This window comes from Lynx canadensis, chromosome A3 (genome assembly GCF_007474595.2).
Source record: "Lynx canadensis isolate LIC74 chromosome A3, mLynCan4.pri.v2, whole genome shotgun sequence".
Taxonomy (NCBI): Eukaryota; Metazoa; Chordata; class Mammalia; order Carnivora; family Felidae; genus Lynx; species Lynx canadensis.
Genome location: NC_044305.1, coordinates 21,100,797 through 21,123,981, shown reverse-complemented (window position 1 = coordinate 21,123,981; position 23,185 = coordinate 21,100,797). Strand labels below are relative to the sequence as shown.

Below are 23,185 nucleotides of genomic sequence, written 5' to 3'. Positions count from 1 at the left end.
GTGCCATGCACGAAGTAGGCCGTCCGTGCGCGCTTGTCTGAATGAAGTCTCACGGTGGCAAATTTGAGCTTACTCTAACCACTCAGTGCTGCTAATCAGAAAAGAGGCAGCCTTGAGAGTAATGAGCTCCTCATCCCCGGGGCTATGCAAACAGGAAATGCTGCCTTCTGTAGAGCGAGGTGCGTGGGCCCGCTGTGAACTAACTCACTGTGCGAACTGGGCAAGTCGCGTCCCCTTTCTGGGCCTTAGTTTATTCAGTGGCAAAGTGGGGTAGGCGTGAGGATTCGATGAGGGACAGAGGGGATAAAACGGCCCTCGAACCCAGGAGCAGAAGTCCCCTTCTTACCCTGGGATGCCTTAAAGAGTATGTACTCACTCCCTTTACCCTCGAAAAGCCCATTTGTGGCAGGCACTCCTATTACCCCCCCATTTGACAGATGAGGAGACTGAGGCAATGAATAGTTAAATAACTTGTCTGGGGTCCGGGTCAGTGCTGGAGCCAGGACTAGAACCCAGGCCGTCCGTGTGCCCCCCCCAGCCCCCAGCACGAAGGGCTGCACTGGTTCTAGACGCCGGCAGTCGGGTGAGGTGATGCCGGGGGTGGGCTCCAAGGTCAGATTCCCAGGTGTGTGACCACAGGCAGGTGACGTAATGTCTTCCGGCCTCAGTTTCCTCATCGATGAGTGGGAGCAGTCCTAGCATCTTCCCCCATCCCTGGTAGGCGGTAAGGTTGGAAAATCATTGTATACGCAAAGGCTCTGGCCCGGGGCTAGGCAGGATGAGAACAGCTTTCGGGGTTATGTCTTCACCCGCGCGGCACTTCTGTAGTGCCGTGTCATACGCCGCGTCACAGGCCGCCCGCCTGGCTCTTGAATAACGGCCAGCCTCGTGTCCTTACACCAGAGCAGAGTGCCTGTCTGGGGCAGGGCCTGGAGCAGGGCCTTCCCCCACCCAGAGGCCAGCCTCCCCTTTCACCTGGTGGATGGCAGCCTCCAGGCGGCCGAGGCGGACGCGAAGCTCCAGCGCCCCCAGGAGGTGGTTAGAGGCAGTGACCAGGACATGCAGCTGTTCGTCCACGAGGCCGTACCAGGCGACAGCTTCGGCCAGATGGCTCCTGGGAGGTGGAAGAGGGTGCAAGAGGGCCCAAGATGCCCTCCCCACCAGTACGCCTGCCCCCCCCCCGACCCCCACCGGTTCCGTGGCTCCAGCCTGGGTATTCCAGCTGCCGACTTGCTGGGTGACCTTGGGCAGGTCCCTATACCTCTCTGGGCCTCAGACTCGGCCTTTCCTGGGACGGAGAAGGCCAGAGGACACAGTGGGAAACCGAAAGACCCTCCCCTTCCCTGGGAGATGCCCTGGGAATCCGAGTTGGACAGATCTGGGTTCAAATCGCAACACCCACCCTAAGCCAACTGAGTCAGGCTCTGAGTGCAGCCTGGACATTCGCACTTTCTAAAGCTTCTTAGATGGTTTCAGGGGGGCAGCAAGGGCTGAGAACCAGCCCTCACACATTCAAAACTCTTAACAGTATCCAACACCCACTGTTAGTGCTTATTATTCCTATTGTAATGATGGTGAGTGGCTGTAACCCGCCTTTCCACCACAGCCTCCATTTCACAGATGAGAAAACTGAGGTCCAGAGAGAGGAACTGACTCTCGCGCATCGCATTCTGAATTGGAGTGCAGTCTACAGCTTTCTTTGCACATAATTTTAAAAAATAGTCAAAGCCAGCAAGACATAAATGAAAGGGAGCAGACGGGAGTCAGGCACGGTGACACTCCGGTGAGGGGAGGACTCTCGGGAATCCCACCCCACCCTCCTCTGCCCTACAGGGTCTTGTTTCAGATGGAAAAGGGAAAAAAAGGACACGGAACGAAAGCCTGCCATCTTTGCTCTGGGCCTCCCCCATCTGACTGCAGCTTCCCGCAGATCACTGCCTTTCCAGGAAGGGGTGAAGGCCCAGGGTCGGTGCATGGAAAATGCCAGCCAGCCTGGCGGACACCGGGAGGAAGGGGTGGGCAGGCGGGAGCTGCAGGGACCCCTCTGCAGAACAAGCGCAGCGGCTCATGTGGGACCACACCGCCCCCTGGTGGAGCTGCTGGTGGCCAACAGTCTGGGGAGGCCTATGGCCGACAAGGACAGTGAGGCGGGGTCACGCTGGGAAAGACAGTGCCAGGCTGTGTGAGAAGCACCAGGACCCACATCAGTGCGAATCCGTCCGTGGACGCAGCTCAGGGCGGTGTGTTCGAGATTCTGGGCCAGGCTGCCTGGGTTAAGTCCTGACCCCCACACATCTCAGCTGTGTGACCCTGGGAAAGTCACTTAACCTCTCTCCGAGCCTCAGACCCCTCCACTGTAAAATGAGGATAATACGAGACTCCACCTAGTGGGAATTAGACATGTTAATATTTGCAAAGCCCTTAGCACAAGGCTATGCTCGTACTAAGCGCTATTTAAGTGTTAGTTAAATAAACAAGTTGTTCTTGGAAGCTTAGGCGAACTTAGTAATTGTGTTTGTTCTAACGGAGACAAAATATCTCCAATTACTGACTGATTTAATTACTGATTGGCACCCCGGCCCCTAAACTTAAGAAAACCCGTAATTTCCAGGAATGTGTATTTTTTTGTGTTTTGTGGCTCTGAGACCATGGCCACGGCTGACGGTTCTCTCGGCCAGGCTGAGAAGCCCACCAGGGAAGGCCGGGCGGTGCAGGGGTTACTGCTCAGATGTCCTGGCTCATCTATCATTTCGCTGAGCCTCGGTTACCCATCAGCAAAATGAGGACGATGTGGCCCTCACAAGGTTCTTTTGAGGAATCAACGAGATGGACCCTTGAAGGGATTCAGCCCAGTGTCTTAGAAAGTCAGAGAAAGTGCTTGGGGGTGACTGGAAACGAGCAGGGGCTGTCCTCTGATGCCCACTTTGGGCTGAAGATGGCCGGGGCTGAAGGAGGGGCAGCAGAGAAGGGACCTTACCAAAGCCTCAGCCCAGGATACGGACCCTGCAAATGCCCCCAGGCTAGGCATCCTTAGGGCCCACCCTACGCGCTCCCAGCTCCCAGGCCAGTGGACAAAGCTTGGGGAGGAAAAACCTGGCTGTTCATACCTGACGTCAGGGTTGAAGTCCAGCCTACTGGCTTCCTGCCGTAGCCTGGCCAGAGTGGCTCCCCCTTCCCGCTGGAGGCCCAGCAGCCCTGGGTCCCTCAGCACGGTCTCCATCAGCTCCTTGGACTTGCTCAGACACCTGGAGGCTTCCTGCCAGTGTAGGGAGGTGGCCTGAGGCCCCATCCCCACCCTCCTTCTACAGCCTTCCAGGGCTCCCCACACCCGGATCATGCCTGACTCCCCCAGTTCGGCATTCAAGGTCCTGCACCAAGTCTATCCTTCCTATCGCTAAAACATCTCCTCGAGCCACGCCTCCTCTTGTCACCATGGCAACCTCACTGGGAGCAACCCCCACCAACCCAGGGTTTACACCTCCTGTTAGGACACTCACCCCTGCCTCTTCACTGGTCTCCCTGCTGCTCTCTGGCTCCCCCTGCAGTCTGTTCCCCACATGGCAGCTGGCAGGATCTCAAAGCGGCGATGCGTTCGCCCTGCTGCTTAAAATTCTCCGGGGCCTTTCCTGCCGGCTTAGAGTCGAATCCCAACCCAAGTCCTTGATACAACCTCTTCTGGCTTCTTCTCTTCTAGTTCCTCTCTTCTCTTGCCCCGCTCCCACCGCTCTGTTCTACATCGGCCTCCATGCTATTCTCGAACATACCAGAACCCCCCCACCTCAGCACCTTGGTACGTATTTGTTCTCCAGGTGGAGCAGTCCCCCTCTGTTCCCATGGCCGGCTCCTTCTCATCTTCAACCGAAATGCCATCTCTTTAGGGAGGCCCTCCCTCCTTCCCCTTGTTCTCAATCTCATTTTCATAGCATTTGGCACAATTTGGAACTACGCACCCGTTTCTTTGCTTATTTTCTTAATGACTACTCCTGCCTCTGCACCCTAAACCCTATGAGGGCAGGGACAGGAGGACAGTGTGCCCCAGGCTGGGTCTCCAGGATATGACATAGAGTGAGTGTCCAGTAAATATTAGTCAAGTGAGCGGATAAAAAAAAAAAAAAAAAAAAGGGGTGATGACGCCCACCCCGGCTGCCCCCCTCACTGAGCCCTTGGTCCACGGAATCTGGGGTGTAGTGAGGCTTCCCCACCCCATGCTCCTGGCTCACCTGCACCCCTCCAGGGAGGTCGCTCTTCTCAAACTGCTTGATGGAAGCCTTTAGCAAGGAGGAGACCTGGTGCAGGTCAGCAAGAAAGGGGTCCAGCTTCTGCACGATGGAAAGCCAGAGTGGGAGTGTCAGCCCGGGCCAGTGAGGCCACCTGCCCACTCCAGGAGGACACAGGGAGGGCCTTGGGCAGTGGTTCTCAAACTTCAGCTGCATCAGAATCACCTGGAGGTCTGGAGAAAATCCGGACTGCTGAGCCCTACTCCCGAGTCCCCGGTTTCATTCCTTTTGGGTGGGGCCTGAGAATGTGCACCTAACAAGTTCCCAAGTGATGCCGATGCCTGCTGGTCCGGGGACCATACTTTGAGAACCACTGGTGCTGGGAATGAAAGAAGGAGGAGAAAGAAGGCCCCCAAGGGGATACTTTGGGGAAGGGGAAGGAGCAGATGGGGGAGGGCAGAGTTAGGGGGCGTCTTCTGCTGGGTCCCACTTCGGCCCAGCTTTCCCGCCGACTAGCTGTGAGACCTCGGGCCAATCGCCTAACCTCTTTGTGCCTCGGCATCCTCCTCTGTAAAATGGGATCGCAGTCGTTCCTACCTTAGAGGCTAGCGTGAGGATGAAACGTGTGCATTTGTGTGAGGTGCTCAGTGTATCCTATTAGCCAACATCATTGTCAGTTTCACATTCTGGGTCTACAGGTTAGATGTCATTTCGAGGGAAGGTTTTAAAGTGAAAATACAGTTCAAAGGCCACTGGATTCACCAGAGGGGAACTGGGGGGCGCCTGTGGGATGAGTAGGAAAGGAGACCACTCAATATATACCCTTTAGTACCATTTGAAGTTTTCACATACTGCTTGTTCAAAAACAGACACATGATAAGCGGGAGAGCACCGGGGCCAAAAACAAATAAACAAAGCACCACATTAGATTGTTAGTGGAGACGCGTGGCTCTCACCTGGGGGGGGGGGGGGATTTCGATCCCCAGGGGACAACAGGCAATGTCTGGAGATGTTTTTGCTTGTCATCATTTGTGAGGTGCTCCTGTCAGAGTGGGTAGGGGCCAGGGACGGTGCTAAGCACGCTACAGTGCACAAGATCTCTCCCAACAACAAAGAAGCAGCCAGTCCCAAACGTGACTGGTGCCGAAGGTGAGCAGCCCTGGTCTAGAGAAAGTCCAGGGCAGCACTTATGGGCACTGCTTTCTGTGCGAGTTAAGCCAGGAATCTTTTGTGTGTTCTTGTGCCAGCCACCCCCGTCCTGTGTGTCCTCATGTACTAAAGTGGGCATGAAATGCCCCCTCCAGGGTTGTGCAGAGAAGAGCCTGAGATCATAGGGAGAAGGAGTTTCCTTATTCCCTCCCTCTTTCAGGAGGGAACGAGTCTGCCTCCCTCACCAGACCCTGAGCTCTCCGAGCTGCGTGGGTCCACAGAACGAATGTCCGTCAATTTCATTTGCACTTAGCGTAGACACAGCTCTTAGCGTGCGCCCGACACTCTTCTAAGCTCTTCGCCCACATGAACTCAGTTAAACCTCACAACGGCCCCCTCGAGAGGTACTGCCATTACCCCCCATTTTGTAGTGGAGGAAAAGGGCTCAGAGAAGCTATGTGACTTCCCCAAGTCCTGGGACTGGAACCCAGGCAGTCTGGGTGCAGAGCTTGAGCTCCTCGTTACTGGACTCTGCACCCTCATCATAAATGTATGTTGGATGACTGTCTCTGGGCCTGACGGGGTCACTAGATCCAGGGGGCAGGAGAGTGAAGGGAGGAAGAGAAGGAGTTAGGGTGGGCGGTAAAGGCTTTGAGGGTAGGCACCTGGAAGAATTGCACCCACTCGCTGTGGCAGTAGGGGAAGGGGCCTTCCAGGGCTGCGGGCAGCTGCCCGGGGTCCACGTGGTGGCTGAGAGCTCTCAGTGAGGTCACCACCTCTACCTGCAGGTGAAAGAAGACAGTCAAGATGACCAGGGGGCTCAGCGTGGGCACACCTGTTTGAGAAGGGCCTGCCAGATCCCTGCCCCAACACCACTCCATCTGCCACAGGTAAGGCTGGCCCTGGCGTTAAGAGTTGCTTTTCCGGGCAAGGATCTTCTCTGGAAAGTCTGACAAATCAAAATTCAGAATGAGACCCTGGCTAAGGAATGGTAAGTAAACAGCACTCCGACTGCCCCTTCCCCAGCACGTGCCCGAGGCAGACATCACTAATCAGTCACCGCACTGACTCCCTCTAAGCTGGGCTCTTTCCCAACACAGATCTCCAGGAAATCACACAAATGGATGAAAGCTGACCCTGGTCACGTAACTTCTTTGTTGTAATCCTTGTTCTGTTCTCCAGTGACCCACCAAGGTGCCGTCTCCTTCTTGGGGCTGAGAAAGGTCACCAAATCCTGACCGTATCCTCTAAGACATGGAGGAGGGACGAGGTGGCTGCTTCTCCCGGACGGTGAAGTTGGAGGTTTATGCTAGGAACAGCTCCAGATACCTAAGCTTGGGATTGGGCGGATTCTGTTTGTTTGGGCCCATCTGTTATCCTCGGTACTCAAAGTGTGGTCCACGGACCAGCAGCATCAACATCACCTAGGAGCATGTTAGCGATGCAGAATCCCAGGCCCCATCCAGGGCTACTTCATTAGAACCTGCGCTTTGACAAGGTCCCCAAGGGATTCACTGGCACATAAACCCTTAAAAAGCACATCTCTAGGGGCGCCTGGGTGGCTCAGTCGGTTAAGCATCCAACTTTGCCTCCGGTCATGATCTCAGAGTCCGTGAATTCGAGCCCTGCATCGGGCTCTGTGCTGACAGCCCGGAGCCTGGAGCCTGTTTCAGATTCTGTGTCTCCCTCTCTCTCTGCCCCTCCCCCGTTCATGCTCTGTCTCAAAAATAAATCAACATTAAAAAATTTTTTTAAAAAAAGCACATCTCTAGCTCCCAATGCGACTCTGCACCAACGAGGAGGAGGAAGGAGGCCTTGAAAATCCTTTCCCGAAGCAGGGCAGAGGGCAGGGGGCCCACGCTCATGATTGCGGTACACGGCGCTAATTAAAGAAAACTGCAGGGCTCTTTGCTGTAAAGTCCCAAATCATCTCAGCCGCTGAGCTGGCGATGGTGAGAGAGAAACCAGGGAGAGAAAGGCGGGAAGATCAAGGCCGCAATATGGAAAAGGCGTCTCTGCCTCTAGCTTACTCGGTGGCCTTGGGCCTCAGTTTCCCCATCTGAAAAGGAGGGAGGGGTCGAGGAGCTGAAACTTTAAAAATCGGTTTCATGCCACAGGCACCTCTCGGTCACGTGGTAGAGCCCACCAGGAGCTTCTGGGATTGCCAGAGAGCGAGCACTAGATGATCGATTTGGCCACACCTGCCACGGAGGCAGGGCTGACAATTGTAACGCCCAGCCTTGTATTTGTTGACCTCCACTAGGTCACTCCAGGCGGGTCCCAGCTGGTGAATTCTGCACCCCGGCTCAGCTCAGCCTCCCCCTCACCTGGACGTCAGGCAATGTTTCCAGCTGGAGGGCAGCCTCCTTCTCTCCCAGGTAGAACACAGCACGGATGGAGGCTGGGGCCAGGGCCTGTCAGAGAGAACCGTTTCAGAGGTGCTCTGTCTAGACCTTCACTGAGCCCCCTGCTAAGACTCAGGCAAACAGCTGGGGCGGGGTCGGGGCGGGGGGGCTCGGCTGGGACGTTTATGTGGTATGTTTGGAAGACGAATGGTTGGAAGTCGATAGAGCACCAGGTCCAAGCCGAGTTGCAAGCTTCCTAGATGACCAGTCCCCTCTGAGCCTCAGTTTCCCCATCTATAAAGTGAGGAGGGGAAGGAAGAGGAGGGGATCAGACCATAAAGTAAGTGTATGCCAACCTTCCACTTTCTCCGCTGCCTAAGCCAGCAACTTACAAACCTCTTCCTTGCTCCTCTGTTCATGAGGCTCATGGGACCTAAGTCTAAGCCCATCGGGGTGGCCACAGAGATCGGTTGGCGGATGAACACCTGAGCTAAGGAGACAGAAAGAAACCTCCTGGGACCTCTGGGAAGCGAATCTCTCACTCTTTCCTACTGGGTGGCCTTCAATGAAAAACCATGGGAAGTGAGAACCAGACTGCCACCAGGGCGGGAAGCCTGGCTGAGAATAGCGCCCTCCCAGGAGAACTCGGCCAGAAATGGAGACAGGAACCAGGTCTTGGTGACAATAGCTGAGCCCCTGAATCCAGGCATTTCACTTCCGGATTATCAAGTCACATGGACCAATGAGCTCACTCTGTCTTCAAGACTGGGCTGGGATTTCTGTATCTGCAACGAAGAGTTCCTGCCTGGGGTTTCCGGTCCCAGGTCTGTGCCCCCTGGGGCCCATGAATGTCAAAAGTCCCCTGGAGTTCCCAACCTCCTTGCTAGGCTGAGGCTGTCCGCCTCCCACTCACCTGGGTGGCCTGCAGGGCACTGACCAGACCAGGGTGTGGAGGCTGTTTCCTGGAATCAATCATAACCGCCAGCCCCTTGGTTTTATCTTCAGGCCTGTGGGTGGTAAACGGAATCGGCAGTCTTGCTGGATGGATGGGACTTTCTAGGGGGAAGGACCTCGTGGAAGGGGAGGGGGCTGGCTGCCAGAAACCTTGATGTACTGGTGAGCTCTTCATCTCGCAAGACCGACTGCCCATGGGCACCCCACTCCAGGAAGCCCTCCACGATCTTTCTCCAGGCAGAGTCCATTGCTTCTTCTGTGGTGTTCCCACAATACCTCACACAGCCCTCTCTCACACCCTAACAATCATAAGCTATAAGCCACCATCCCAGTTGCGGTGGGTGAGTCGCCCAGCATTTACCCCACCCCCTTCCCACGGGCAGAATTCTGGTTTCGTTCAAGAAGCCAATTCCCTCCATAGAGCAGGTCCCCCAGGCGCTGGTTTCTGATTGGCTGAGGCCGAGAGTAGCGAGCCAATTCCTCTGGCCAATGGTTGCTTTACGTAGGGGTCACGTGACATGTTTCTGTCCAATGAGGAGTGAGGAGACGTTTGCCAGGGGACTTCTGGGAAACACAGGCTCTCCTTGAAGAGGCTCTTACTAAGAGCTCTAAAGCAGAGACCAAGAGAAATAAATTTCCTCATGAGTAAAGACATTTCGAATTGGAACTTGTTACTTGCAGCCGAAACGCTGTCACTGGTTCAGTCTGTATTTTTCAGCGATTACGTTAGGATTTCCCAAACTGGCTCAATGGTCAGGAGTTGTTAAAAATATCGATTCCTCACCTCCGCCCCTACCCCGAGCCCCCAGACGTCTGGCCCAGCACGTACAGGGTGGGGCAGGGCGTCTGTGTGGTTCCAAGTGCCCTTGGCCATCCTGATGATCAGGCAGGTTGGGAAAATAACCCCCAGTGCCTTCCAGCCTTATGTCCAGCCAGTTCATAGATAAAACCAGAGATCGCCAGTGTGGAGGTGGGGTTTCGGCACTGCCATAGTACCTGGTCACCCCGGTAAGTTGTTTCACCTTGCCGAGAGCCAATTTTCCCATCTGTAAATGGGGAGAATGGTAGTTTGGGCCCTGTGGGGCTGCGGTGAGGACCGATGAATTCATGAGCGTAAGGCACTCAGTGACTGCTGTAGAGTAAGAGGAATATAAATGTCTTCCGTTGCTATTCCCCTAGAAGGGAAACTGAGGCACAGAGCAGCAACGTAGCAGACAGTGAGAAGAGGCTCTTGGAGGTGAAGCCCCTGTGTTCATGTCCCACACCTCACCTGCCTCCGGCTGTGTTCGTGCTGGGAGAGCGGTCTGTTTCCACCCCTGCCTTGCCACCAGCCTGGAGGCCCCTGGAGGGCAGCGGCCGATGTGAGGAGTCAGAGTCTCTGGCATGTCCCAGCGTGAAGCTGGGCCCAGCACCCCACAGTTTACACTGCTCATCGGAGTCCACTTGGTGTTTCCTTTTGATCGGGTGAGTCTCAGAGGGGGAGGTTACCGCCCCAAGGTCACACGGCAAGTTGGTGGGATTCCAGGGCTCTGTTTACCACACTGGCCACTTCTCAGCACGGAAGAGGGGGTCCCATCTCCCCCCTCAGGCCAGAAAAGCCACACCACTTTGGAGAAGAGGAAGAAAAATCTCAATGGCCAGCAGGTGGCAGTGATAGCTCCCATGAGATGGAGCACGGGGAGAAGGTTCCAAAGGGTTCCACGAGTCCCTCCACCCCCTACCCCTAGCTGCACAACCTCTAGGTTGGGTTGGGGTCTGTCGCCACGGTCCTGAGCAGACACCACTTCTGAGACCCTCCTAGCCGGGGGCTGGGACTCGCGAGGAAAAATGGTGACTTTCCCCAGCCGGTCCAATGTGAAGTCTGAGCGGTGGGGGAGGAGAGGTATTAGCATCAGCCTGGATCGCCCGTTACTCACAACTTCTTTCTTTCACTCTCTTACTCATCCACACATTCACACCCATTCGCCCTTTATTGGTTCAACAGTATTTATGATTATCACCTGCCAGCTCAGTTATGACCTCTTCGGAGATGCCCTCCTTGATTTCCCAATTGAAATTCGTCACCCACCCTTCCCACTCTACAACCGTGGTTCTCCAAATGGGTCCCTGGCCAAGCAGCATCAGTAGAATCAGGACATTCGTTAGAAATGCAAATTCTCAGGCCCAAGACCTAGCGGCTCAGAAACTTGGGGTGTGACCCGGTGATGTGTTTTTAACAGCGCTCAGGGTGACTCATGCATGCTCGGGTTTGCGAGCCACTGATCTACAACATCCCCCCGTTTTCTTCACCACACAGACCCCCCTGAGCGCTTCTTGTCCATGCTGTTTCTTGCACACCATCCACCTCCCCATCAACCTGGGAACCCCCTGATGGCAGGGACTAAGTTTGTCCTGCTTTACCCCACCCCCCCCCCCCGTCACCCCAGCATCTGGCTTGGGACTGGCTCTGGGAACAGAAGTTCCTGGGGTCTCTCCCTTCAGTCCCCGGTCCTGGGCTCTGGGCCAAGAAATTGACGGGGGACAGAGCGACCAGCTGGCCCGACCCCTTACCTGGGGACAGTGCACAGGTAGGAGAGCAGCTTGGTGACTTCCGAGGCCGTGCACCACGGTGCCTCCCAGGCCCCCTCGGTGGTTGACACCAGAAGCAGGCGCCTCCCGGCCCTGTCCCGACCACCTGGAGGAGAGAGGACACTCGTGAGCAGCGAGAACTTTGGTGGAGCCCTCACTCCAGGAATCTGCTCTGGGGCCTCCGGGTCTCTCCACCTGGGATGCCCTTTCTCTCGTCCCCCATGAAGTCTGACCTCTTAGTCAGCCTTTAAGACCCAGCTTGAACGCCACTTCGTCAGAAAAACCGTCCCTGAATGTCCCCCCCCGCATGCAGAATTAGCCTCCCCCTCTGTGGACCCTGCACAGGGCACCCTGGGAGGCACAGCTCGCGGAACAGACTGCAGCCACGTGGATGGGTTCAAGTCTCAGCTCTGCACTGACTCACTGTGTGTCCTTGGGCTGGCCCATGTGCCTCTGAGCCTGTTTCCCCATCTGCTAAACGGGGAGAATAAAATGCTGAGCTCGTTAGGTGATTTCGGGGACTAAAGGAGACAGCTCCTGAGAAGGACGCTGAGCCGAAGGCTCGGTGACAGCGGTTGTTATAAGGACCATCATCCTGTCCTCGTCTCTGCCCCCCGCATGGTTGGCATGCAGCCACGGCCGCCAGCTCACTATTTACTGTTGCAGACTTTTACCCACGGCTTGTCCACAGACTATTTCCTGTTCCGGGAATCGGGGCTGTGTGACCCACTCTCCCCACGGGGGTTGAGAGTCCGGGGTCCGGGGAACCAGCACGGCCCGGTCGCACCGGGGCGAGGGAGAAGGACGATGGGAATAAGAGGCTCAGACCCGTGGAAACGGGGCCTGTCTCACACTCAGGGCTCAGAGCCCCGTCCCCCCCCCCCAGAGTCGCCTCACACAGAACTTTCCTGCAATGGTCACCCCCACTCCACGTGGGCACAACCCTCTACAGTGTGTAAGTGTGTGAGACCCTTTGTGGCTCGTGAAGTCTCAGACACAGACTTAACTACCTTCACAAGTGCTGTCATACACAGGGGTGCAGACCTCGAACTTTGCACCCCAAACTTTGAGGGGTGCCTCTCAAACTTCCATGTGCCTGAGGATCCCGCTAGAACGCAGATTCTGACTCACCGGGCCTGGGAGTCTGCATCTCTCCGTAGCTCCAAGGAAATGCCGACATAGTTGGTCCCCAGACCACACTTTGAGTAGCAGAGGGCTCAAGTACTCGGAACATTACCCACGGGGACACGGCTATCTGTTCATGTGTCTGGTCCCCCACGAAGCCCTGCCTGGGGTAGGGCCTGCACACCACCAGGGCTAACTGAGCACCCAGATGCTGGCTGGGTCCACTCGAGCCATGGGCAGCTGTCCCCTGATGTGCCTTCAGCTGGGAGGCCCTTCTGCCCCCAGATGCCTCCCTCAGCTGACAGCTGGAGCCAGGGAGGCCTTCACTCGCGCCTCGGAGACCTGGCTTAAAGCTGCGCTATTCACATTGGGTTCGGAGTCTCGGGTGGAAAGTTGGCCTTGCTGGGAGGCCTTGCTGGAGGGGGGCGGGGTACCGAAAGCCACCAAAAACCTGTTGCAGGGCACCTGGGTGGCTCAGTCAGTTGGGCGTCTGACCCTTGATTTTGGCTCAGGTCATGATCTCACGGTTGTGGGATCGAGCCCTGTATCAGCCTCTACACGGAGCATGGAGTCTGGTTAAGATTCTCTCCCTCCCTCTCCCTCTGCTCCTCGCCGGCTTGAGCTCTCTCTCTCTCTCTCAAAAATAAATAAACGTTAAGAAAAAACTGTTTCACTTTTCTGCAGCATTATTCACTCCCAGTTCGGGGGGGGGGGGGGGGAATGGTACGTGATCTAACTGGCAAGCAATTTAGAGCATTTTTTTCTAATACTGAAACACATACGAATGTATTCTTAAGTAGCATACAAAATGGACAGAAATTTTAAAGACGGAAAAGATTTCAAAGATATGTGCAGAGCAACTGAGAGCTGGGGGTGAGGTCTCAACCCCTGGGACCCTGTTCACTTTCTTCTGCATCCGGGGTTTCTCTGCAACAACTCTGAGAAGCCCTTTCCAAAGGCCTGGGCCTGCGGTCGGCAGAGTTATGGCTCCAGAGATGCCCACGTCCTAATCCCACAGCCTGTGAGTAACGCCAGCTTGCCGGACAAAGAGACTCTGCAGATATGATTAAATCAGGACCTCCAGTTGGAAGATTAGCCTGGGTCACGCACTCTAGTCACATACTCTAATCTAATCATGGGATCCTTAAAAGCCGAACACCTTCCCTGGCTTCAGGCGGTCAGAGAAAGGTAGGAAGACAGATGGGTAATGTACCAGCACATCTTACGCTGGTGTGACTGGTCCGAGAGAGAAGAGGAAGGTGAACACGTAAGGAAGAGAGGAGAATCTTGCTGGAGGGATGTCTCTAAGTAGGTGAGCAGCAGCGGAGCACCGGCGAGGGCTCACCTGTTCTAGAACGCTGGCTGTGCAGAGGCCAGAAGGTAGCTACGTGGGGCAGCAGGAGTTTGTAGCCTCCTTTGGGTTGCTTCTCCTTGCTCATTGAGAGATAGAGGAAGGTTCTGGGCTGAGAGGAAAGCTGAGGGAGGCAGTGGGGAAGGTCAGAGAAGTGGAGTGCAAAGTCATCGATGAGGCCGGTGGGGGGATGCACTTAGGACTCGGGAGGTGAGGGGATCCACAGCACCACAGGTCCCCGTGGCCGGTCAGCGGTCACTAGTCTGACGGGCCACCGGTCAGCGCCGTTGTGTGAATCCCGGGCTTTGTCCAGCTATGAGGGTGCGGGTCGGGGACAGGCAGGGAGCTGGACTTAATGGAGGGCCGGGATGTATCCAGGGAAGCCGGCAGGTGGCAGGGAGAGGCTAGGGGCCTGTGAGCGAAAGGGAGAGATTGTCATGAGCCTGGGATCTACGCTGGGAAGGAGTGAGCACAGGGTGGAGGTGAGGAGGGACAACGAGAAGGCGGTCGGACCGACAGGTTGAGGGCCTGGGGGACCAAAAGAGGGTTAAAATTGGGCCCGTGGGGGAGCAGGGAAGAGGGGCAGTATGGTGTAATTACGGAGGTGGCTGTGGCAGGAGTCCCTGGGGGAGCGAGGACAAGATCACCGAAGACAAGGAGGTCAAGGAAGGAACTGGAAGGAGCATCTACATGGAGAATATTCATTCACTCAGCATACGCCTTTTGAGCACCTACTATGTACCAGACCCTGCTCCAGGCACTTGGGACCCATCAGTGTATGTTGCAAGTCCCAAAATTACAACAAGAGTCGTTGTGGAAAGAGTGACGGTGAGCCAGGTCCTGTCTGCTGCTTCTCCTTTTACACAAGGAGGAGCCTGAGGCTCAGGGAGGGCAAGTGACTCCTCCAAGGTCACACAGGAAGCTGACAGATCCGAAATTAGAATGGTCTCCCACCTCTCAGAGCAGGGCCCTTCGACGGATAAAATCTGAGCGCTTGGAATGTGACAGCCCTAAAAGGACTGTGAGATCCCTTGTGTGCAATTAATATGGGGAAAAAACAGCATGAGCTTCAACAAAGATGACCAGGAAGAAGACAGACAGTGCTCCCCTAGGAGCTTCGAAAAGACACAGCACCGTCCCGGATCCTGCGGAGATGCCGAAGTCTATAAGGTAAAATAGAATTTCAAGACAGCAGGTCCCAAAGACCACTGTGGTCTCTCTTAACCCCAGACATTTGCACATCCTGCTGCTTTTGTCTGGAACACTGTTCCCACCCCTTCACCTGGATAACACCTACTCATACCACAGGACTGAGCTCTATATTGCTTCCTCCTTCCTCCCTGACCTCTCCTCCACCCCAAGCCTGGGCCACGGTGCGCATCTGTCCTCCCACAGAGCCCTGTACTGCCCCACAGCTGCGATATGTTTACACGGGGTTGTAATAACCTGCTGTAAAAACCTGTCGAATTTTCTCTACCACTAGAATATAGCCTTCTTGAGAGCAGAGCCCACATCAGACTTGTTCCCTGCTGAGTCCTCAGTGCTAAGCCCAGAGCCTAGCTGTACACGGCAGGTACTAAAAAAATATTTATTGCAAAGATGCATAAATATTAAACAGGAGTGATGACACCGTCTGTATTGGATGCTGGTAACACCCCACTCCGATCCCTTTGCCAGACCAGACTACCCATCCCCCAGAGGCGGTTGGCCATTGGCGGTACTGGCTCACAGATGTTCCCTTCTCTGGAGAATTGCCCCCAACTGAACTGGATCATGGGCTCGGGCATCATTCATGCATCCTGGATCATGCACCCCCATCCCAGGATCAGCCTGGGGTGGTGACCAACGGACCCAAGCCCACAAAAGCCCAGCCTCCTACACCTTAAAATGGAACCGGCTCCGTGGTATGAATTGATGCTCCTCACAGGGTCAGGCCACATCCTTGCTTAGCTCCTCCCCTGCCCTGTCCTGCTTCGCTCACTCCCCTTCTCCTGAGAGCAACCTTCAACAAATCGCTTTCCCAAGGAGCTCTGTCTCAGGCCCTGCTCCCACGGAACTGACCTAAGACACCCGGCTGCCTCATTGAAAGTAGGATGGCTGGCTGGCTGGCTGGATGGATGGACGGGTATCTAGAAATTGCTTCGTAGAATCCAACTCCTTCGCTGGAAAAATGAAGAACCTGAGTCTCAGAGAGGCTTGGCCCAGAACACAAGCCATTAGGACTTTCCCTGTCTCTTCCACACCCACCAGCACCAGGATGCTCAGAGGCCGCCCTAGCCCCCCCCACCCCCCCCCACCAGCACCCTCCCCTTCACCTCCAGCTGCCCTGCGACCCCCGAGACCTGGCAGGCATGCCATCCTCGACTGGAGGATCTCCACACTCAGAGCCCCAATCCTAGGCTCAGGCCCTGGGGGCTCCTCATCCAGAGGGGGGTCTCTTTCTGGAGGGACTTCTGGGAAGCCGGCCTTTTCCCCAGTCCGTGGGCCTGAGTCAGCAGCCGGGCCAGATGTTTCGGTCTGAGTCTTTCCAGCTGGGGATGAACGACAACAAAGAAAAGGGTATTAATCCTCTGGGTTTTCCCAAAGGAAATGTCTTCTCTTTCACCTTCTGACTGATGATGAAGCTTCCGGCTGTTGATCTCCTACTGGGTGGCCGGCGTTGTGCTAAGCTCCTTACCTCTGGCGTGTCTTTGAACCTCAAAACGACTCTGGGAGGCAGGTGAGGCCCCCACTGCACAGAGAAGGAGCCCTTGATCAAGGTCACCCAGACCCAGCTGGGCGAGGACTCAGGCCCACTCAACCCAAGCCATTTCCAGACCCATGAGACCTCAAGCCTCTCGACATGCCACCTGTGCACCAAATCCCCCAGACCGAGCCAGTTCAGAGGGGCTCCGTCCCTGCCGACCCGCGCCACCTTGTCGCCTGGTCACATCCAGAGAACAGCACCCCCGTCCGGCTGAGCGAGCGGACACCTTACCTTTCCCCACTCTCTTGGCTCGGTTGGGCGTGGGAGACGAGGGCGAACGCAAGACTTTCCAGGGCCTGTCGGGCTGGGGGGAGGCTTTCTCTGGGGGCCCAGGGGCTTGCCTCTGCCCTTTCAAGAGGGAGAATCTGAGCCCAGAAGTGGGGGATGTAGAAGAGGAGGTATTCTGACTGGGGCCAGTCTCAGGCTTGGGAAGTCTCCCGTGCCCCTGTTTGGCCCTCTCTTCCAACTTGGTTTCAGGGGCTGGAGCAACAGGAGGGGAAGCCGAGCACAGGTGCAGGGAGGACGCTCGTTCTGGTGCAGACCTGAGTTGCGCCATGTTTTCTGGGCTTCCCAGAGGTTCCTGCATCTTGGAGGAACCACCTGCCTCAAGGCCAGAGGCACACGGCGGTGGCTCCTCAAGGACGCGGAGGTAGGGCTCCTGGGGCTGGGGTTCTGAGTCCTGGGTGGATGCGTTAACTTTATAGTTGACCTTTCTCCTCGAGCCCAACCTGCAGGGCTCCTCTTCTGAGCTTGCTGTCTTCTCACAAGCCCATTTTTCCAAGGAAGGTCCCCCCCTGGCCCCTGAGAGGGGCGGCATCCTTTGAGAGAGCAGGATTTCCTTAGTTCTGGATGGTTCCTCCAGTGCCCCCAAAGGACACCCACTGGACGTCTCCACTTCCCTACTGGGAGGCCCTCCTCTGCTCTCCAGGAGGGCCACATAGTCTCCTTCTAAGTCCTGGCTGGCCACATCGTCCATCCTAAAAGCCACCTCCCCCGGCCTGGCTTGTTCCACCTTGATGAGTCCTGGGTACTTGTTCCCGTGTGTCCTGCCCTTACCCTTGGCCAAGCTCCGGGCAAGCAGCCCCTGGCTGCCGGAGGGCCTGGGCTGATGAGGCTCTGGAGGGCTGCTCAAATCGAGGGCCTCTAACTCGAGGGACCCCCAGGCCCGGGAGAGGACATTCACTGCTTGGGGTCTGTCATCCACAAACTCTGGGCTGGCTATCTTGGTCCAGGGCACAGGGGCAATCCCATCTTCGGAAGCTACCAGGCAGCTGTGCAGAGGGCTTCCCTCAAAGTCACTGTTGATGGCCTCCAGCCACGTTTGGGTGAAGAGTGTAGGGTAGGATGACGCGGGAACAGGCTTTGCGTCCACTGTGCGGAGGTCCAAGGAGAGGCACTTGACCATGATGCAGACGGACTGCTCCTCCTGGGGCTCCACTTGGAGGTAGAAGTCTCCCTGGCGCAGTAAGAGGGGGTTGAGGGGGGCCAGGTGCACCACGACCTCATCTCGCAGGCACAGTGGCCAGCCCTCATGCAGGAAGAGGCAGTGTGAGTACGGGGCCTGTGGACAGAAGGGCGATGTCAGAGAGCCCCGCCCTGAAAGACCTTGCCCCTGCCCGCGGGTCTGCTCCCTTCCCTCTCCCAGATGGACTCGAGCAGGTCGGGCAAGAGAGGTGCCTGGCCTCTAAGAGGCGCAGCACCTAAGGACAGCCCGTCTCTTGCAAGTCACACAAACCTGAGAGTGGGTGCCTTCTCTTGCCTCACCCTAGTCCCGGCCGTGACCTTGAAAACGCTTGCTAGCCTACTAGCCCAAGGGAGAAAAGCTCTGCGTGGCAGGCACCAATTAGCAGGTGCCTTTCCCATGAAGACCGTTCTGCTCGGGTCACAGTCCCTTCTCCCCACCTATTTGAAACCTCTCTCAACCTCGCTCAAGTCTGAGCCCTCCATTTTGGAGCCAGGAGACGTGCGTTCCAAGGTCTGAATCACTACTTTGTACAGATGATATAACTGCTTCCAGCCTCAATTTTCCTATCTGCAAATAGGAATAACAATATGTATCATATGATTGGGTCGGCAGGAGGATTAAGTGAGATTATGTGTGTGTGTGTGTGTGTGTGTGTGTGCGTGCGCGTGTGTGTGAAAACAAAAATCCACAACCCTATGCCTGGCATACACTACTTAAGTGGATGTTCAACAAACATTAATTTCCTCTCCTCTCGACATTTGCCCTTTGAAAGATCGTGGGAATTTTCAATTAAAAAATAAAACAGTCTGGGGGCGCCTAGGTGGCTCAGTCGGTTAGGCGTCCGACTTCAGCTCAGGTCATGATCTCATGGTTGATGAGTTCGAGCCCCGCGTCGGGCTCTGGGCTGACGGCTCAGAGCCTGGAGCCTGTTTCGGATTCTGTGTCTCCCTCTCTCTCTGCCCCTCCCCTGCTATGTTCTGTCTCTTTCTGTCTTAAAAATAAATAAAAACATTAAAAAATTAAAAAAAATAATAAAACAGTCTAAGGGCACCTGGGTGGCTCAGTCGGTGAAGCGTCCAACTCTCGATTTTGGCTCAGGTCATGATCTCATGGGTTGGTGGGTTCAAGTCCCACGTCGGGCTCTGTGCTGACAGCTCAGAGCCTGGAGCCTGCCTCGGATTCTGTGTCTCCCTCCTTCTCTGCCCCTCCCCCCCTTGGTCTCTCCCTCTCTCTCAAAAGTAAATAAAAACATTTTTAGAAAATAAAATAAATAAAATAAAATAAAACAGTCCAGGGACGCCCCGGGTGGCTCAGTCAGTGAAGTGTCCAACTCCTGATTTTGGCTCAGGTTATGATCTCACAGTTCGTGAGATTGAGCCCCGTGTCAGGCTCTGTGCTGACAGCCCGGAGCTTGCTTGGGATTCTGTCTCTCCCTCGCCCTCTGCCCCTCCCCCACTCAAACAAAACTTGAAAAAGATAAAATAAAATGGCCACTTACTGCATTTATACCATTCTATAATTTTTTAAATGTTCTTTTTGAGAAAGAGAGACAGAGAGAGAGAGAGAGCGTGCAAGTAGGGGAGGGGCAGAGAGAGAGGGGGACAGAGAATCCAAAGTGGTCTTTGCAAGGACAGCAGAGAGCCAGATGCTGGGCTCAAATCCACGAACCGTGAGATCGTGACCTGAGCCAAAGTCAGACGCTTAACTGGCTGAGCCACCCAGGCGCTCCACCCCCCCACCCCCCCCACCACCATTCTCTAATTTTTAGGCAAAGAGATTACAGAGAGGTCAAAACAATACTGAGAGAAAGGTCAGGAAATCTGCCACTAACTTGCTGGATGACTGTGAAAAAAATCATTCCATTATTCTGGGCCTGAATGTGTATTGTTTCCCGGTTTATGATCTACTTACTTCCTTGTTTCTGTCCCTTTCCTGGGCAACAACGTGGCAGGTGAGGCGAAACTGAAAAAAAGCTTCGTTTACACAGAAGGTGCCAGCAATTCTCTGTAGAGACACAGCAGGGCATCCAGGAGCCCTTCTGAACACAACGATCCCTCTTGGTGGGACCGCTCCACTGGGTGGTGCGAGACCCGCGTCCAGCAGTGACCCCACGTGGCAACAACAGCCCCGCCAGACTGACAACAGGTCTCTCGCTACCTGGCTTTTGGAAAGGGGTCGGATTCCTGCGGACTGAGTAGAACCCGGATAATCTTATGTAATCTGGATGGGGCGGGGCGGGGAGACCTCCACACGATGACGCTGACGTTCCCGCTAATGAAGCAGGTGCTTCCTGGGACTATGAACTGGGGGAAATATCAAGAACCGACCGTATCTGTACCCCAAGTTGATACGCCGGTTCACGTCAGTGACACTGTAAGTTCAGCTGCCTCGGGGAAACTTCACATCCATCAACCCCATGAGTCCGTGAGTTCCTCCACCACTTTCGTTTAGTGCTCTGTTGTTGACAACGTGCTGTCCCCCACCGTCCCATTGAACGAGGCCGGACAACCCGGCCGTAGTTTGCAAACGGCAATGCACCATAGAGATGATGGTGATGATCGTCTTATCTGAACGTCGCAGTAACTCAGTGGGGCAGGGAGTTGAGGCATCACTGTCCTCACTTTAGAGACGAGGAAACTGAGGCTCAGGGGGCGTGAGGCTCGGACACCTGTGTCTGTCCCTAACCCCCACGGGACTTCATCTGAGGGTGCTGGCTGCCTCTGGGTGCTGGCGGTTACAAGGACAGACTGAAGCTGGCACATTTCTTCCAAGGGAGAGAGGCGAGAGTGTGATAGTAAACGGCCAACAGCTACTAAGCACTCACTGCACGCCAGGCTCTGTGCTAAGCTGCACGCATCATCTCTGTGAGGTAGGGACTGTGTTATTAACATTCCCACTTTCCCATTAAGGAAAGTGAAGCTCAGACAGGCGACACGGACACCCCCCCCCCCAGCTCCACAGTGACGGAGGCTGGATTTGAACCTGGGGCACCTGACTCCTGAAACCAAACTATTGATCCCACCCCTGGCTCGGAGGTGATAGGGAGTCACCTATAATTATAATTAAAGTCGCCTGTCGTTAAAAATAGAGAAATTAAAACGTTGTGACCCTTGTTCCCGGGAGAAACAGGGAAAGAGATGGTGAAAATGCAGTTTTAATGACCAGAAAAGGGAAGCGGGAGTTTCTAAAGCTTGCCACGGGGAAGGCATCAGGAGGGGAAGGACGTACGTGAAATAGTGTCGGGGTGGGTATGTGGGAGTCGGCAGCATAAGCTCGGTGTGAGTCTTCCCTCTGCAGTAACCATGACTGTACCTCACTGTTTCTCTGTGCCAGGAACCATCCTGAGCACGTGAGATGAATGGCCTCCGTCTCCTTCCAGGTCCAACATCTCTAGTTCTGGCTCCAAAACCCGAGCTTTTAGCTACTGCCACATTCCATTTCTTTCTACCACTGCAATGATGCACACAGCCTCTGCTCTTACTTTTTGTGCCTGAGGTATCGTGTCCCGGACGCACATCAGCCAGCAGGACCTTTTGGGACCCTCTGGGACCCTCTTAGTGATTCCTGAGGCAGGAGCCGCAGGGGACTGAGCAATCCCGTGGAGGGTGTGCACAAGTTCCCGGGTGTGGTCTCCAACAGCCTGTCCCCATCCTTACAACAGTCACCACGTCTGGCCATAGATGTAGGGGTATGATTCAAGCCTGGCCAATCAGGATCCTTCCTTGCAACTTTTCTATCTGCTGTTGTTGGGGAAAAGTTCTTTCTCTTCCCCAGGACAAGATTTGAACCCAGAGCTGCCCTGGGCTCCAGGCGTGTGGAGACAGCCTATAAGAATGATGTTGGCAAGGGCCGCCTGGGTGACTCAGTCAGTTAAGCGTCCGACTTCGGCTCAGGGTCATGATCTCGCAGTTCGTGGGTTCGAGCCCCGCGTCAGACTCTGTGCTGACAGCTCGGAGCCTGGAGCCTGTTTCGGATTCTGTGTCTCCCCCTCTCTCTACCCCTCCCCTGCTTGTATGCTGTCTCTCTCTCTTCCTCTAACAAATAAATAATAAACATTAAAAAAAAAAAAAGAATGATGTTGGCAAGCAAGGAGAAGCAGAGACAAGAGACAGAAACCCCTTAAGGCATTTGATTGGTGCATCAACTCGGGGCTGAGACCGATTACCTTGACCCGGTCTGAGTAAAGAACGGGTTATTTGCAGCCAATGAGCCCTACCTAAAACACTTTTCTTTCCACTTTGCCTTAGAGAGGCCTCCCTGAGATCTGGGTTCAAAGGGGTCTGCTGGGAAGAAAGTGAGTCCTGAGGCCTCAAGGGCTCCAGGAAAGATCTGGAACATTCTCTATTTCCACTGAAGCTGACCCGCTTCGGCCAAGGCAGCCTGGTGTTGCCCACAATGGCAGCCCCAGGGCAGGCTCCGAGGGGCCGTCACGCAGGGATGTCTTTTATCCAGGACTTCTTCCTGGATAAAAGCATAAGCGTGATTGGCTCCTAGATGCCAGAGAGCAGAGGGTCAAATGAACCTCCCGTTCCACTGGGGGGCTGAAGTCTCCCTTGGGCGAGCAGTGATACCCGGAGAACCATCCCGTGTCCTCAGTTCTTGCTCTGAGACAAGACACGCACCGGCCCGCTTCCTTCTCTGCTCAGCGCCAGCCCCGCGGTTCTGGGAGAGCTTGTCCCCCGGCCCCACTGTCCCTTCCAACTTACACAGGCTGCTTCACGCACTTGCTCACACAGGCGCTTGGCAGGAACGAGGAAATCCAGGAGGAAGCTCAGCCCATCCCCCTGGAAGTCAGAATCCAGGAGTCGGAATACCTGCCCCAGGATGGTGGGCGCTGTGGCCTCAAAAGGGGGATAGAGGCCCGCCAGGGCGTGCTGAATGGCTGTGTCCAGGGACGGGGGGTCCTGTAGGGGATAGGAGGAGAGTGTGAAAAGTGACAGTAGCAGCAATAATAAGGGTAGTGGCCACTTGCCATGGCTTTCCGGGCCCCATATGACCGAGGCCCCTGACCTCCCCTGCACCCCTCAATCATGCCCTCCAGCCGCACTGGCCTTCTTTCCTGTTCCTCAAACACAAACACAGCGGGCACCGTTCCACCTCAGGGCCTTTGCACCGGCTGCTCCCCCTGCCTAGAATACTCTTCCTCGAGACATCCTCACTCCCTCACCTCCTGCAGGTCTTTGCTCAAATGTCACCCACAGGCTCAAGGCAGAGTGGAGGAAGAGTAAGGGGGGATTCAGGTCAGGGCCCGAAGGAAAGGGGAGC

General features: G+C 55.3%; 1 protein-coding gene across 1 annotated transcript in view; it reads right to left on the bottom strand.

The window, feature by feature from the left end:
• KIAA1755 (KIAA1755 ortholog) overlaps positions 1–23,185 on the bottom strand; it is a 41,244-nt gene that overhangs the window by 7,638 nt on the left and 10,421 nt on the right. Inside the window, exons 2-12 of the mRNA XM_030309621.1 lie at positions 22,627–22,824; positions 16,687–18,016; positions 16,052–16,240; positions 11,216–11,339; positions 8,625–8,718; positions 7,694–7,780; positions 6,032–6,148; positions 4,221–4,319; positions 3,108–3,256; positions 976–1,114; positions 472–714 (exon numbers count right to left, since the gene is read on the bottom strand). Coding sequence (XP_030165481.1) covers positions 472–714; positions 976–1,114; positions 3,108–3,256; positions 4,221–4,319; positions 6,032–6,148; positions 7,694–7,780; positions 8,625–8,718; positions 11,216–11,339; positions 16,052–16,240; positions 16,687–18,016; positions 22,627–22,824 — 2,769 coding nt within the window. The remainder of the gene's footprint in view (positions 1–471; positions 715–975; positions 1,115–3,107; positions 3,257–4,220; positions 4,320–6,031; positions 6,149–7,693; positions 7,781–8,624; positions 8,719–11,215; positions 11,340–16,051; positions 16,241–16,686; positions 18,017–22,626; positions 22,825–23,185) is intronic.